The 17166-nt window shown below is 50.4% G+C and overlaps 4 protein-coding genes across 4 annotated transcripts; 2 read left to right on the plus strand and 2 right to left on the minus strand.

The window, feature by feature from the left end:
- Nucleotides 1-828: 828 nt before the first annotated feature.
- On the plus strand, nt 829-9664 carry AtWU_02448 (FMP27 family protein; the record flags this gene model as incomplete). Its single annotated transcript, XM_035497562.1, has 4 exons — nt 829-5424; nt 5476-9405; nt 9455-9555; nt 9604-9664. The coding sequence occupies 4 exons, from the start codon at nt 829-831 to the stop codon at nt 9662-9664; spliced, it is 8688 nt and encodes a 2895-aa protein (XP_035353455.1).
- A 1446-nt stretch (nt 9665-11110) lies between these two features.
- Nucleotides 11111-12801, minus strand: AtWU_02449 (ribosomal N-lysine methyltransferase; the record flags this gene model as incomplete). Its single annotated transcript, XM_035497563.1, has 6 exons — nt 11111-11465; nt 11557-11668; nt 11746-11808; nt 11864-11921; nt 11983-12597; nt 12667-12801. The coding sequence occupies 6 exons, from the start codon at nt 12799-12801 to the stop codon at nt 11111-11113; spliced, it is 1338 nt and encodes a 445-aa protein (XP_035353456.1).
- A 273-nt stretch (nt 12802-13074) lies between these two features.
- AtWU_02450 (N-terminal protein methyltransferase) lies at nt 13075-13794 on the plus strand (the record flags this gene model as incomplete). The annotated part of the gene is made up of 1 exon (XM_035497564.1): nt 13075-13794. One exon carries the CDS (start codon nt 13075-13077, stop codon nt 13792-13794), a length of 720 nt encoding a protein of 239 aa, XP_035353457.1.
- Nucleotides 13795-14431: 637 nt separating this feature from the next.
- Nucleotides 14432-15686, minus strand: AtWU_02451 (uncharacterized protein; the record flags this gene model as incomplete). The annotated part of the gene is made up of 6 exons (XM_035497565.1): nt 14432-14686; nt 14736-15085; nt 15139-15164; nt 15213-15274; nt 15328-15446; nt 15509-15686. The coding sequence occupies 6 exons, from the start codon at nt 15684-15686 to the stop codon at nt 14432-14434; spliced, it is 990 nt and encodes a 329-aa protein (XP_035353458.1).
- Nucleotides 15687-17166: the final 1480 nt, after the last annotated feature.

The following is a 17166-nucleotide window of genomic DNA, read 5'->3' on the forward strand; positions in this document are numbered from 1 at the left end:
CTGAATCCAACAGAGTCCAAACAAGAACGACCACGCTGCTAAGCTTTGTGTGAGACCGGGTCCCATGGAGCCAGGGGAAAGGGAAAAATGCTCCCCGATCGACTGCAGCAGCCCTTTGAGGCTCGGAAGATGCGTCGAATTGCTTTGCTTGCTTTTTACTTTTTTATTTTCTATGCAGCGGGCAAACCCACATCTTTTGCCAGTTAAGTAAATTGCTAAGCAGCAATGCCGAGCCAGCCGGACGGTCCAGCCAGAGAATAACCCCCTCGTTGGTCCATTGCCAGCCTGGAAAAAAAAAAAGTGGGCGGCTTTCCGCTTCCAGTCTTGAGCGCGACGGGTTCGACCTTTCCGCCGCTGACAGGTTGCCGCTCCAGTGGTTTGGCATCTATGGCTCGCCCTCCCGATCGTCCTCACCTTTCATCATAACGCACTGGGTTTCACGGTGGTGGTGAAGGACGAAGAACAAATCATTATTTACATTCAGGGGAGAAAAGGGACGAAGAAGCATGACTGACTTACGCCTGTTTCGTTACTTTCACAACGTTTCTTCAACCCCTCTGCAGCTCTACCCTTAAACGGAGACCTGTTCTCTTTCCCGGATCCGCCGAAGTACAACCCCCCCATCCCCTCTCTTCAGGAGGGTTGCGCTGGATCTGCTCGGGGGAGCTCGTGTGGTTGCATAGGCATACCATTGCTCCCTCTAGTCATTTTTCACTCACCTCTTCCGTCCAGAATCACTCCGCGGTCTCCGAAACGCCTCTCCATGATCTCTTGTTGGACGGTTGCCCATTTTGTGCAACGGATCGGTCCTACTGACCGCGAACTACGATGACGCTCTTTAGCCCGACCACGGTCCTCGTGGGCTTCCTCCTCCTCTACCTCTCCTCCTTCCTCATATTCGCTATCGTTCGGATTGCGACCGGAATCTCGATTCAACGAATAGGATATTTTTCTCTCCGCCGCATCGCATATGTTCCCCGAGATGGCGTCCAGATCGAACTCCGTGGCCTCGGCCTCTCTCTACACCCGCCCTCGTTCGCGCAACCGACATGGCTCAGCATTCGCTTGACCGAACTAAAATTGACTCTGGACCCTTCAGCTTTGGCAAAGGGGAAGAAGTCCGCCGCAAAGCCCGATGCATCGGTTTCGGAAGCCCCGTCGGAGAAAGAGTCGTCCACCGCGCCGGATAATCGGGAAGACAGCTCTTCTTCCATACCCAAGCGGAGCAAGACATGGCGGAAGCTGACCCGCATGAAGGAGCAAGTGAAACGACTGCATCGGCAAATACATTGGTTGAAGTTGGTGGATGTGGTAGCCGTCAATACGACCATCAATCTCGTGGAAGCTGGTCAGATCCAAGTTGGATCGCTATCCTTGGGTGTCGATACGAGGCGCAAGATGGTGGATCGAGGGAAACTCTTCTTTCGGCGCAAGAACCAGGGCCCTGACGAGCATCGACCGGCGGAGTGGGTGATGAATGTACAGAATGTGCTACTCGGGATAGACGGAGCGGAGCCAACCGAAGTGCTGGACAATGTTCGGGTCAACATACATGGGCTTCTTCACAAGGATCTCGAAGGCCTAAGAGATGCGTCCATCGCTTTCAAAATTGGGCGCATGCATATCCCGTACGACGATGTGATGACTCTGATGCAGCGCGTCAACCAGTCTCGGCAGTCGTCGGTGGAGCCTACCAGTATTGAGACCGATGACGAGGTCTCCTTTTCAGACTTTGTGGAGGAGCTGGATCAGCCCGGAAGTCGAGACGACACCATTGTGCAGGCAGTCGCTGACTCCAAGGAGTTTGCTGGGTCAATCCTTCGGGGTATACAAGGGATCCAGGTTGCCCTGAGCTTCTTCAGGTTAACTCGAGCTTTCGAGCCGCCTTCATCAAAACAAAATCCCGTGTATCTGAACGTGGTGTCGCATGAGTTAGGCATTGATCTTCACCGGATGGACCAAAAGAGTCCTGCTCATCGCATGTATTTCCAACGCGATGATGTCGCCCATCAAGCTCTCCTGGCGGCCATCTCTTTGTCGGTCACTTTGGATGATTGCTCAGGTGAGACGGACAACATACTTTATATCCCAATGGCGACCACGACCATCAAGACCACGCTCCCTTCAAAGACGATCAGCTCCTTCGATGACCACAACCCGGAGGAGCGCAATACCAATATATTATTCGCTAATTTGGTGGTGACGTCCCCATCACTCGATCTAGAGCCAAAGCAGGTCTCTCGGCTCTTAGGGTTGACTCAGGCGAAGAAGGCGTCTCCTCGTGGAAAGAAGAGAGATAACCATCGCTTGATTTCAAGGCTTCTTCCCAAAGCCAGTATCAAAGTATCGGTTCACGAACCAGTGGTTCGATTCGTGCTCCCCATTTCCAAGCCTTCCGACACCCCCGACGACGATTATAATCTACTAATTTCCTCTATCTCCTCTATATCTCTTGACATTGAATCTTCACATTCGTCTGAAGGCGGGGTTCACTATTCGCTCTCTTCCATTTACCGGGTGGCATCGCACCAGCTGTACTATCAAACCCCGTCAGGTGTGAAACATAATCTTCTGACGACCGAGAGCTTGGAATTCAAGGTGCTACTTAGTGCTTCGCCAGAAGTACGCGTGATTGCATCTGGGAGTCTGAATACCTGTTCTGCGCACATGGTCAACGATGAAGTGAACCGTGGCATTCATCAGGTGCTTGAGCAGTTCCGGGCTCAGACGCGACACAGAAGGAAGGCCTCTATGTCATTTGAGGAGCGGAAACCTAGTGTTCTCAGGCGAATCCCTCCGTGGCTGCTTCGTTTTCAATTCGAAGCCACTGGCCTCAGCTTGGAGATTGCTGGTGTTGACACGAGTGTCTCTGAGGTGTCACGTGGTGTCTCATTCCAGCTACAGTCGTGGACCGCAGACTACAGAGCCCAGAAGTCAGAACCAACGACAGTCAGTTTTGCGAGAAGACGAACCCCAAGTCACTCTTACATTGGAGATGAGTCGTCCTTCCGGTTTCCCCCTACGTCGCCTCCGAGACAGAAACAGGTGGGCGCTACAGATGGAAGACGGCTAGCCCTCCATGTCCGCGGCTTCGAGGGGTTTGTCATTGAATCCGAAGACTATTTGGAGGCCGAGCCCTTTTTCTCACTACCGAGATTCGAGGTGGCCCTAAGCACGATGAGTGATCGTCTTGGTCCGATTAGTAACCTCAATTCGGTGTTCAAGGGCGTTTACCTACAATACTCCCTGTACCGCTACTATTGCCTCGGTGTTGCGATGTCTGTGGTTCAGGACGCTTTCATGCGAAAGTCACCGGATATCCCTGAAACGCCCATGTCCCCTGTTCAAAAGGAATTCGCTTACCCCCCATCACCACGTCCGTCAGCGAGGGGCGAGCTCATGACATATGATGTCCGAGCAACTGTCATTCAGCTCAAGACCTTTATGCCTGCGGATCCTCCAATGCTGGTTCAGATTTACGGGTTGACCGCTGGCTCGCATCGTCTCTCCGCTCCATTTGCGAAAGCACATCTCATCAGGTTACACGCAGAAGCGCCGAAGCTCAAAGGTGTGTGGGCTAGAATCATAAGCATGAACAACGTTCGCATTGATTTACGCAAGATGAAACTCAAACATGGCACCAATCTTGTCGAGCAAAGGAGTATAGATGTCTGGGCTGATTTTATTCGATTGGGTGTTCCGCATCATATGGTAATGCATCGCATTTTTGACAACGTGATCAATACCTCAAAGGCACTTAAGCAGCTTCATGAACGCTTCAAGGGTCACTCAGCTGAATTTGGATCAGTCAGAGAACCGGAAGAGCCTAAGAAGATTCCCAGGGTGTCGTTGCGCAGCAAGGCTCTGCTATTTGAATTGGAAGATGATGCTTTCGAGTGGAAACTTGGTTGCATTTATCGCACTGGTCTTATAGAGCAGCGCCAGCGCTTGGCCCGCGAGGAGGCATTCGAGCTGAAATTACAAAAGATCAAGGAATCGGATCGCCGCTCTTCGTCGAGACTTCGGGCTCGATCGAGCCACCGGACACTTCGTAGTGAACGTGTTAGCGGAGAGTCCAGGAGGAGCAAGAGTGCCGACCCTAAACCGCGGAAGAGCTTGCAGGATGACAAGCGTGGCCGAGGAAAGAAGTTCCGCTATGATACCGAGGGAGCTGCTTGCCTGTCTTGCGAAGCCAAGGTCTCAGCCGAGAATGCCTGGTTTCGTCTCCAAGAACACAATTCTCGGTCCTGGAAGGACAAGATCGATTCTGCCCTACGATTCCAGGGCACGTCGATCAAGGAAGTGCGAAACCTTTTCTCCGGTGCTGATGAGGCTCCTGAAGATGTTCAAGAAACGGAAACTGTACTCTCAATTCCGAACAGACCTGCTCTCTTGGCCGCTTTGATAAGTGACATCAACCTTGTCATTGACAAACCTTTCTTCCCCTTGGAAGATTACCCCAAATTCCTCAACACCATCGGCAAAGGCATGCCGATGTCCATGAAGTATGCGTTGCTTGTTCCCATGAGTATCCAGCTGGAAATGGGAGAGGCGCGCGTCAACCTGAGGGACTATCCCCTGGATTTGCTGCACATACCAGCTTTACGTCCCGGTCAGTCTCCAAGGCTGCCCAGCTGGTCTCTTCGAACAAACTTTGTCATTGCCGAAGAGTATCGGGACTATAAGTCGGCGAGGCAAGTTAAACTTGAACTGGTACCCTCTACGGAGCTGCCAGATGGGACCACGAGCCCTCCTTTTGCGATTGAAGTCTGGCGATCTGTCTCTCCTGTGAAAACTTACTCCGACCCTACAATTGAGATCAACACGAGTCTACCAACGAGCATTTCATGGGGCATGTCTTATCAGCCTGTGATACAAGATATGATGAAGATCATCGAAGGGTTCACCAAGACAGAAATCGACCCCTCTGATAGGGTTGGATTCTGGGATAAGATCAGACTTAGCTTTCACTCTCGAATCAAGGTTGCATGGAAAGAGGATGGAGATGTTCATCTACGTCTGAAGGGTTCGCGTGATCCATATGTGGTAACAGGGTTCGGAGGCGGATTTGTCATGTGCTGGCGCAAAGATGTCAGATGGGAAGTTCATACTAGTGATGATCCCAAGGAATTCATGAGCGTCAGGAGTGGAGAGTACGTTCTGGCGATACCGGACTACAGTCATGAGGCTCGATATATGGCCGAAGCCACAGCTCAGGACTTGGAAAGCACATCCACGTCGAGCGACCTGAAGAATGCCGCTCACTTCAAGAAGGTTGTCATGAAGCTTTCTGGTGACGTGAAATGGGCTGCCGGGTTGGTATTCGAGCGAAACGTGGACGAGGGCCAACGGTCATTTGACTTCAAACCGCACTATGAAGTTGTGCTCCAGAACCCCGTTCATGTCGACCCTGCGCAGCGAGAGGTAAGCCAAAATCCCGTAACAAGACGATTTCAAGTAGCTAACTTGGGGCAGACTTATGATGCCTACCGCGGGTTCCGCAGTAACCACATTCACTTGTCAATTTCCGTTGTCGCTCCCGAAAGCAGGAATTGGTCCGTCGACTCTGTTCAGCCGTCTGCAAGCTACAATACTGTCCACTTGACCCCTCGGTTCTTCACGCACTTCTTCAACTGGTGGTCTCTCTTCTCCGGTGTCATGTCACTCCCTGTCCGGCAAGGACCACTGTGGCCTGGTATCACCAAGACAAGCAAGAAATTCAACCGTCATCTGGCCACAGTCAAGTATCAACTGCTTTTCGCTCCTCTGTTTGTGGCTCACATCTACAAGCACAAGGACCGAGAAGACTATGCTGAGGATGTGGTGACAGCAACAGGAATTAAGGTTCGGTTGGATAGCCTGAAGCTTGATGTACATCAAAGACGGGAGGAAGTCAAGACCCTGGCAAAGGGTCGCCTGAAGCAGACGAAGGCAAGCGCGATGCGTATCAACCAAGCGGAATTGGATCTGCAGTCTGCGGACTTCAGGGCTGTCTCGGCCAGTATTGAGGGCACCAATCTTGACGACATTGAGCAAAACAAAGACGACATCATATCGTCCTTCCAACAACCCGTGGCTTCCGTTGACCTATCTCGGTTTACTATACCCGACCAGAACCTTGATTGGATAGACATGGATGATTTCGTGGAGCTGGATTGGATACTGCCCCAAGAATCAAACCCGCGCACACAGATCCTGCCTTTGGCGTTCACGCCACGGTTTACCTATTTCCGGCAAACAGACCACGGCCAAACCGCGCCTGACGAAACAGGGTATAGCACCTTCGGTGATGAGCCCACCCATGAATGCGTCATGTCGGAGAACAATGAACCTCGTCGGGTACAAATGGAGCTCATCCGAGACCGACTTGCTGTCGTCGAGGCGCAGACTCGCGACTGTAGTCGTACTATCGGCGAGCAGGAACTCCGTCTTGCCAAAGAGATCGATCCCGACCCCGCACTCAGGAGTCAGCATAACGACTATCTTAAACAGGCAGAAACGTTGAACCGAAGACGGACTTTCCTCACTGCCGGGCTCCAGCGAATCGAGAGGCAGCTTGCGCGGGAAGAAAAACTCCCCACGGAAAGGAACCCCGAAGCTTTCGTCCAAGACAGCGCTTCCCGGATGGGAACAGACTCCGACTCGACGAATGATGGCAAGGAGGCTGATATGGATGGATTATACTCCACCCCTGACGATGATCTGGCAAGTGACTTCAACAACAGATTCATCATCCACAATATCCAGCTGAAATGGAACAATTCTCTAAGAAACATCATCCTGCGCTATATCCATCAAGTCAGCCAGCGCCGGGGATTCGTGTACTACATGTCTCGGAGAGCTGTCAAATTCATCCTCGACATTGTCGATGAACAAAACAAGAACAAGCAAAAGCATTCTAAACTGTTCCGGACTGCCTCAAGACGCCCATCGGATGCTGGCGGACTTGTCGACAGCGAGGATGATGATAGTATTGAGGATCGGATCGAACAATTGTTGAGTGATGCAAAGCGCTACGTGAATGCAGAAGAGCAAGAGCATCAATCCGACCAAAGGAGACATAGCGCCCCCAAGTCTGATGACTTCAGCGAAAACATCGCACCGGAGTTCACGCCTCAGAACAGCTATCATCTGCGACTCATTGCTCCACAGATCCAGTTGCAGAGTGAGAAGAACCAGAAGTCTGTGCTGGTAGTCGCCGCGAAAGGCATGCAACTTCAAGTCGTGTCTATTATGGACAAGGAGCGGGTGTCCGACGACGTCAGTGGTCTCGTGCAGCGTCGCTTCTCTCTTTGCATGGATGGAGCCCAGTTCTTCGTTGCTACGCAAAAAAGCCTGATGAATCATATAGCATTTTATGCTGGCAACAAATATGGAAATCCTCCGGGCTCCGCATGGCCACCTTGGCTGAACCTTGAGGCACTGTTCGATTTTGAACTGAACCCGTTTGGCTTTTCAAGGATCATACAGAAGACTTCGGCTAGTCTGCGGTACGACAAGTACAACAACCTCCGCCTGAAGTACAATGAGGAGGTGGCGAAAGGCCAGTCAGACCAACAGTATAGTGTGCATGATACGGAACCGAGGATGGACCATATTAGCGTCGACTTTCCTCACTTCCGTGCCATTTGCGACTCCGCCGAGTACTACTCTATGTACATCATCATTCTTGATCTTCTCCTTTATAGCGAGCCTCTTGAGAAGGTCCGTAACGAGCGCTTGGAGAGGATCATGCTCACATCCGATTTCAGTGATCTGAGAGGTGCACCGGAGATGGTTTTCAAGCTCCAGTCTCGCATCCGACAGCTGGAAGAGATCAAGGAGCATTTCCAGATCCATGCCAAGTACTTAGATAAGCAAGGCTGGGAAGACCGGCTGGTGCTGGAGAAAGATCTGACTCAATGTGAGGATGAGCTGTTCTTCTTGATGAAAGCTATTACCTCCTCTCAGAGGAAGATCGACCCGAATATGTCGAAGACACAAGGGGTCCTTCGCTGGAATATTTCTGCCAGCGAGGTGGTTTGGCATCTGATGAAGGACCAGACGGAGCCGCTGGTTGAGTTCCAACTCAGGAATGCTGAATATGACCGCACGGACAACAGCGATGGCTCGAACCATAACCTAGTTGCAGTTGAACGATTGTATGGTCTGAACCTCCTTCCAGATGCCATCTATCCTCAGATCATCGTGCCTTATCTCGACCAGGCCCGTGGCCTCAACGGCCCTGATGATTGCATGATCAAGGTGAAGTGGCATATGTTGGAGGCAGTTGCTGGTATCCCTGTCTTGGATGATTTTGAGGTGTCCCTCTTCCCTCTCAAGGTTCAGTTGGAACGGGAACTTGGCCAAAAGGTATTCGAGTACATGTTCCCCAACGTCGGATCTACTGCATTCGAGAATGGTGGATTTTCGCCCTTCATGATCAAAAACATGAAGCCACTTGATGATTCATCTGATTCTGATGAGGAGGAAAGCCCGACGGCTCGTGCACACCATGATAACAGTGATCTTTCAACCGACGATCTGCAGCTGAAGGGACCAGGAGCAATTGAGCTGAGGCTGCAACCAACGCTGTCGCTATCGGAAGAAGCCAGACCGAAGTCTCAACACCGGCAGCTCAGAGGTCTTGCCATGACCCCTCTCCACAAGGATACTAAGGACAACAACCACATCCGACCTTCAACGAGTGGCGGGTTGACAAAGAAAAGATCAGTGGACAGTCTGCGCATATTGTCTAGGCAGCCCACCGAGAAATCCGTCGCTAACACATCGGGCGGTTCAGGAAACAATGAAGAGAAAAAGAAGTTTGCACTTGGAAGGCTACCAAACAAGGGCAAGAAGGAGACTCCTGATGATCTGTCCCAGATGATGTCCCGTGCGTCAAACTACATGACGCTTGCCCACGTTAAGGTGCATGATGTGGTGCTGTGTCTGAGCTACAAAGGCAAGGGAGAGCACAACATAGAGGATCTCCACGACTTTGTTTTCCGGTTGCCAGTCCTAGAGTACCGTAACAAAACATGGTCGAACCTTGATTTGGCCTTGCGGCTGAAGAAGGATGTTATCAAGGCTCTAATCTCGCATGCGCCCGCCATCCTTGGGAACAAGTTCTCACACCACCGGCCTTCGAAGCAGCAGCAGAAACGATACCGGGAGCTGGCCAGCTCAACCCAGCTTGTACACTACTCCGATACCGCGGTGAATGCGTCCGATCACGCTCATAGCATGGCCAGCGCAGACTCGAACAGTGAATATTCAGAGTCTCAACGCTCTGGGAAGTCTGGCACAGGCACTTCTCCACTTGTGCGATCCAACTCTCTCGGATCGAGTATGCTCCACGAGCCAAGCGGGGTGATACCGGACTCTCGCTCTGCGAGCGAGGTTGACGTGGATGCCCGCTGGGAGGTATGTTGTGTAAGACAGATGTTAATGGACCCCGCTAATCAGCTTTTAGCAATCACGCCGAATTGTCAACCCTCCCACTCGACCCATGACTTCAGGCAATGCCATGCCCAGGTCACAGACAATCAAGACCTGGGACGAGCCAGAAGAAACGTAAGTAATGCCTGAGCTAGCCCTGGCATCCAAGCTAATGTTCAATAGGACTAGTCACAAGACATCAATCCGCAATTTTGGCCGGAAATTGATACCTTCTCGAAAATGAGCCCGCGTCGCTCTACTTAGCTGGCTGCCTCACCGCTGGCTTTTTGCATCATACATTTCTATTATAATCCGTCATTTGTTATCTGCACATTACTGGCCTCGCATTTGCCGTGTGATACCCCCAGCGCAGTGGGTCGTATATAGGCGTCAACGCTTTTGGTTTCCTGTTTCCATTGACGAATTGTCGATGTCTCCAGGTGTTCCAGGGGTATAGTGTGATTTACTTCACTTCTTGTGTAAAGTTGATTATATTTGGTTTTTGTGTGGAATACATTAATTTTAGTAGCGAGTGGCGCTGTTTGACATTTGCTTTTCCTCTTGATCTGTGTTGCTGGTGTATATTGTACAAAGAAAGGCTACGGAATAAAGGAGCTCTCGTTGTTATTTTGGCACACGCAGTGGACATAACATATATGAACCGTGTATGATAGGACAAGACAAGACAGGACAGAATAAAGGCGCAACACATTAATCTTTACTAGCCACTATGCTAACTGTAGAGGTAGCACTAGCACTCAGACCAAATTATATAGACGAAAGAACATGGATTAATCACCCCAATGCCGTCGAATCCGACGAAGTGATCTTCAAACAAGCATGACATTTCCCCAGCCGAGCGCCAGCATGGCGACTATCCCAACTTGTCCGTGGACAACTCTGATTCCTTTCCGTAGCTTCCCAACATCGGTCGAGGCCATCACTGCCCAGATGGCCACATTCCATGTAGGTGTATACTTTGTGGGAGCACATGTTGTTCCTGTGAGGATGGTGATGATGTCAATGGATGCGGTTGGTATGTGTAGTAGTAGGCTAAGGTAAATGAGTGGGAATGGGAATGGGGACAGAGGGATGTATAAGTAGGGGTGGGTGGGTGGGTCGAGGGGGATGTTCCAAGGTTTTGTATATGGGTTTAGTTGAGATGTTCCGCGAGGAGAGTGGGAATTGCCATTCATGTAGGTTAGAGGTAGGCTCATGTTGTTTTGATCATTGGGATGAGCCGTTTGGTTAGCATGGTAAGCGATGAAAGTGTCCTCGACGAAGCAGATAGAGTAACTACTATATCTCTATGCAGGCGGATTTCTCCAGAAGTTGGTCTAGTATCGATTCTCGTTTATTTTCGTGTCGATCCGAGGCACTGGTATCGTGAGTAGTCTATGTTCCGTTCTGTATGCTTACTAGGGATCGATTGTTTATTATAAACAGTAGTACAAAGTGGGATTTGATCTGTTTGGGACTGAACAGACTGTGTAACACAAGATACTAGATACTATAGCGTCGCTGGCTGGAGGATGTGAATAAAGCATAGAACTAGTAAGGATTCAGTGATGCAAATATCGATATGATCGATTTCTTTTCTTCATCAAGTGTATGTAAGAGTGCAATGCAGAGTATATCATGGTGTTAGTAATTTGGCAATGACTTTGCCAATTCAGCTGTAATATGCAGATTATTCCAGTTCTTCAAGAACGTCCTCGCATATCCGTCTGATCTGTCCCCATCTATCCAGCAACATTTGTAATTTCTCTCTTTCCCATGCTTTTGATCCAATTTCCTTATCGCTATCTCCGATCTCTTCTTCTAGATCTCGAAGCAAATTCGCAATAATGTCCATTGTCCCGATGCACTCTTTCAGATATACCTCCACCCAGCCTCGTATTACGCTTGCGGTCTTCTGCGCGTCGACGCCCCGCTCTGAGCGTCCCTTTACGTAGGCGCGCCACTCCCGGAGATTCATGTATTTTAGACATGCGGCGTAGTGGAGGGGGGTCTCCTGGGTGAGGGGGTGGGAGAGTGTGTAGTTGCTGTGAGTTTTAGTATGCGGTGTCAGTACTTGCGTCTGCATCTGGGTCCGGGATGTCATTGTGTTTGAAGGTTAATGTGGGGATGACTCACCCGAAGATCTCCTGTTTAGCTAATTCTTGTTTCTGGGGTATACTTAGATCTTGGAAGATTATGTCGTCGAGATAGATGCTGTCGGATGGGTTGGTGGAGAGGGTGAAGCCATCTTTAGTTGATGGTCAGTGGTCGGTCCCTCTTGAGGTGTAAGTGTTGTTGGGTCCAAAACAAGGGTAATATACTGACATTCAACTAAAAGAAAGTCGTTCGAGTGGTTGCCATAGCTCATGTAGACTTCTTCGCCTTTCTCTGGATGATGTTAGTCTCTGCGCTCATAGAGATTGGGAAAGGGGAAAGGGTATACCGTATCGCCGCGTAGCCCGAAAAGTATACTTCTTTCCGTCAAAATTGACATCGCATGCCTGCAGGTCATCAATATCACACGCTCTTGCACAGCTGTATATAGACAAGGGAAAAACCCACCGCATCATCAACATGATTGAAGTAATCTGCAAACGGCACCATTCCAATCGCATCATTCCAATCCTCTGGCTCGTCTTTCCCAGGAGAGACATAATAGAAACTCCTCGAATTGATAATGCACCAGTAATAAGCGAACGTCTTCCACTCAGTCTCCGGGTACACTTTCAAGATATTTGTCCAGGCATCTTTCAGGCGCTTTTCTTGCTGGCTGAGTAGGTTTTGATATCGCGTGTCGTAGTCCACACCTACGGGAACTTTGGAGAAGGTGTTCCATTCTCCAGAGATGGAGGGCGGGAGTAGGACTTGCCCCCTATTTTGATCTTGGTCTTGTTTTTCTGCTAAGGAAGGGTTGGCGTTGGCCTTGTAGCTCGAATTCGATACCCGAAGATGCGCGGGCCATAGGACTGGCATGCTATCTTCGAACTCATCAAACGAGGGCCATACTCTCCGCCAAGCATCGAGATGTTTTAGCAGAGCTGGATCACCATGTGTGAGAAATGCAGCCAATATCCCGTGTATTGACGTCCCAGCAGGAAATTGCGATGTGAATGATGATGGGATAGAGTCGATAGTCAGCATTAGGTCCACCGGAATGGTGAGCATGATCTCATTGTTCTAGGTAAATTAGCAATGCACCATAGTATCTCATCCCTAGGTCTAGGAGTACAGGATTCAGCAGCCTACTTTTATTGTTCGCGTCGCCTTCATTCCCAACCGTCGGCCGGGGAATCGTGCCGGGGTGACGCCCTTTATTTTGATCCCCGACGCCTCAGCCCATTGCATGAACGCAATATGCTCGTCGCCAGGTGAATCATCCATCTTCTATCTTGAATTCTGCGCTACCGGACCACGCCGTTGAGATCTGTTGACGCTTGACTCCGATAGGAATCGTGGATGATTGCTGGTGTAGTTCTGCACCGATTAGATAAGCCGATCGATAAGGGAAATTTTATCCCGCATCAACAACATCACATCGGGTGGGATATATCCCTTGCAGGAGTTTCCTCACTCACTTACTTATTTGAAGCTTGCTTATAGAGCTGCAAAGCGCTGCGCTGTGCTACACAACTGCTGACAGCAGCCACGCACACCATGTCCACCCCCAGCGATGCCCCTCCCGACTCGCACATCGACCATGCCGCTTCCCTCCGCTACTGGAACTCCGTCGCCGCCAACACAAAGACCATGCTGGGCATGCTAGGCTCGTACCCATGGTACACGCGAATCGATCTCCGAGGCTCCAAGACCTTCCTTGGCAAGGTCCGTCGCATGATTCCCGATTGCCCGACGGAGGGGAAGCTCCCGCTTGGCGTGGACTGCGGCGCGGGCGTGGGTCGCGTCACCGAGGGTCTCCTCAGCCAGGTCTGCGAGCGCGTCGATGCCGTCGAGCCCATTGAGAAGTTCACTGAGGTGATACGGAACTCGGAGCTGAAGCGCACGGGTGTTGTCGGGGATATCTATACAATGGGTCTGGAGAATTGGTATCCTGAGAAGAACAAGTACGATTTGATCTGGACGCAGTTCTGCGTGGGTCATCTTACGGATGTGCAGTTGAGGGAGTACTTTGTTCGATGTCGGGAGGCGTTGACGGAGACGGGGATTATGGTCGTGAAGGAGAATCAGTCGACGGATCCGAATGGGTTGGATATGTTTGATGAGGAGGATAGTAGTGTGACCAGGACGGATGAGAAGCTTCGGACGCTGTTCAAGAAGGCTGGGTTGGTGCTTGTTGCATCGGAGTTGCAGTTGGGATTCCCGAAGAACTTTAAGCTCTTGCCTGTGAGGTTTTATGCGTTGAGACCGTCGACTTGAGGGGGTCTTTGGGTGATTATTCGCTGATGTGATATGGCGGTGCTGTGTACCTGGTTTGTCGGAGGTGCTGGGTATCATCTGCCGCTGGGACTTCTGAGTCAATGCGGATTCTAATGCCTTTGGAGCCGAGGTTCGCGTCCGACTATCAGTGAGGACGCTGGCATTGCGCAGCCCCCCTTGAAGGGACGCAAAGTTGTGCGTAGCGGACAATATACCTAGCCGATGCCGTGCATACTTCTAAGGAAGATATTGCAAAACCCATTGCAGACCCGCGGCTTTGCAGACCTGCTGTGAGCGGATCAAGATGCAGAGTGCTTAGTTGAATTGGTACGAAGTATCATATCTATCTATGCTAGCTGCAGAAGTGATGCCAATGCGAAATCAACAACCCTGGGAGACATGTTGTTATCGACAGGATCAAGGAGTGTGTGGTGACTATGCAGTCTTCGGACACAGGCCAGAGAGCATAACCAGATCATGTATGAAAGTAGGAACAAGCAGGGTATCGGTGTATATAGTACAGTGGCTCAAGCCGTCATAAACATTCCATCATCAAGATTTTCTTCAAAATTCCTTATCTCATCACTCAGCGTGGTAGTGTCACGGCTGGTAAGGCTCTGCGGCCATTTGGCATACCTCAATGATCACTCGGTGTAGACGGGGGAGCCTGCTTCTCTCGGAACCAAGGCACGAAACTTGGCAGATGATCCTGCATCGCCTCAAGCCTGGTCCGACCACCACTGGGCGCATCAGGGTCGTCGGTGTACGGGATACCTCCCTGGCCCCGGTTTTCTGCCCAAGCCTTTTTCTCGCGCCGAAGATCGCTTTGGACCCAAGGTATCGTGACCAACGTCCAGAGGCCAGCCCACGCGAACGGCAACGACCATCCTAGCTACACATCACTTAGTACCACGTGCTGTAGTTGCTTGAAGTTCACTCACAGTGTATGCAACTGGCTCTGAAACGGTAAATATAATTGCCGTAATGGCGGCAGCGACAACGATAGAACCCCCAGCCCAGAAACAGTTCATCTGGAACAGCATACGCCGGAAGTACGGGCTAGAGAGGTATCGGGTGCGAAGCGCATATCGGTAGATCTGACCACCACCCCCATCAACGGCCACTACATCCTCGATCAAAACATATAGGGCGGTCGGCATTGTCGAGCCTTTGGGCGTTGATGAAATCCGAAAAGGCGCCTTAACACCACAAACACGAAGGATGTCGAGTGCCAGGTACATGCTGCCGAAGTAAAACATCACCGTCGGAAGGACCATGGCGACTAATCGGACTATTGACCACACAGGTTAGCGGAGACACAAAGGAGACGAAGAGAGGTTTTACCATATGGTTCTTCTGGAACGGTTCCTCTGTGGTGGTGTTAGTCTAGTCGTGGACAAATGGATGGTAACACCTACACAATTAGCTCAATCGCCAGTATCAACCAGACGATGGTGAAATTGATATGGAAGAAATCCAGCTACATCCGGTCAGCGCCCACTTCTATACAAGCTATAGCCACGGAAAGCGTACCCATCCCTTCCTAGCGTTCAATGGCCGGGCTCGCGAGTCTTTCCGGAACAAGTTGTATAGACGATAGAAATATTCGAAAACCGATACACCTCCTAACGAAGCCGTCACAATACTGAATACTATAGGACAGTGAATGAGTAGCTGATTTATGAATAAGGTAAAGAGGCAGATATCCACGTACCCAGGTTGTGTGAAAGATCAGTGGCGTACCAGAGCGCCCAGTAGAGGACGAGCGGTTGGGCCAGAGTATCAATCACGAAGATTGTCCAGAAGATGGCGATGGACTTCTTCCTCGAGCGCAAGGAGTATGGGAGCGGTGGAGGCTCAGGACACGCAGCAGGCCTCGATTCCTCGTCCATCGAGTTGGCAGTCGTGGTGCGGGTGGGCGAAGTTTAATTTGTCAATCTCACGCAATCTGCAATGGCCGGGTCTAGGGTAATAGTATTCGAGAGACAAGGGAAGGCATGACGGGAGAGGACGGAGATGGGAATGGGAGGAACAGGAAGGAGAAATCCCAGAAATCCCAGATGAAGTCAATCTGACTGACGAGAGATAAGCCAGAAAGGCCGGAAACGACGGCAGGGACGCCTCGTAAACGAGCCCAAGGCTTTCAGTGGAAGTGTTTTTGCCATCGGCGGCATCGGTTGGTTTTTGGCCGTGATGCCTGACGTAACCGGGCCGTGATGTCATGCTGCTAGTTGTCGATCCCGCGCTCCAGACCGGTTCTGCAGAGGATTTGTGAGACATCGTTGTTTCTTTGTTTATTCACCCTCGGATATTGCAAGGACTGAGGGCACCATCGTACTTCCTGTACATACAGGACGTTCTGGAGTATGCTTCTCTCTCTCGCAGAAGTGTGAACCAAGCGGTTGCAGGGAATGGAACAGGCATCCAAGCGACGGAAGGAAAATAGTATTATCCAGACATTTCGTACATTAAAATAACTTCCACAGTAGCAGTGGATGAGAACATTATAAGGGAGCTTTGATATGAATTTGACTTGAGTTGATTTGGGTATGCCCTTGGTGGATGCACATACCATTGCAGAATAATCCTAGAACTACAAAGTGGGCGAATCAGCTGACCCATTCCATTCCCTCTTGAGGCAGTACAGACCGAATCTGGCAGGAAAGAGGAAAGACTCGGACTCGGGAATGTGCCGGGGTTACTCCAAACAGAATAGCCGGTGATCATCAATCCTAGCAGTTGCTGTTTGCTTTGCACATCGAAAACTCCGTACTTATGGAGTATCCATCTAAGGGTCTTTTGATCCACTCCCGACCGTGTCTCCACTTGCTCCCTGTCCCGATTTCAGGGTAGCTCGGGCCGTACCACTGGATGATGCAGCTAGCTGTAATGCTTCTCTCAGTTAGTAGTGACATTTTCACTTTCTGACTAGCTGACGCTGATTGCCCGTTTCTCTACAAACTACTTTGCTCATGAAGGCAGGTGCATATCGAATTATTGTTCTTATAAGTGACGTTGACTGCACTGCATATCCTTGATATTCCAGTATCCAACTTGCATCAGCTCTTCTATTGATTCCCATCTATCCGGCTTCTATGATCAATTGAGCCATTGGAGGATGATCTTCTCGTGAGATCAACCGTTATCTAGTTGCGAGATTGTTGTGCCAATCTATTCATTGCAGCAAGCTTTCCCCTCCAATTGAGCGATCTGTTTCAGAACCGTGCCAGCATGCATACCAAATGGGCTCAAAGAATATGTGCAAGAAGTCCATAGATGGAGTTCCTAAGATAGCTGTTGCTAGCTGGAGAGAGAGTCATGGGCAGTACTATCTGCCGAATCTACTAATGTCAACTCACTAGAGAAGACAGC

This window comes from Aspergillus tubingensis (assembly GCF_013340325.1).
Source record: "Aspergillus tubingensis WU-2223L DNA, scaffold_3, whole genome shotgun sequence".
Taxonomy (NCBI): domain Eukaryota; kingdom Fungi; phylum Ascomycota; class Eurotiomycetes; order Eurotiales; family Aspergillaceae; genus Aspergillus; species Aspergillus tubingensis.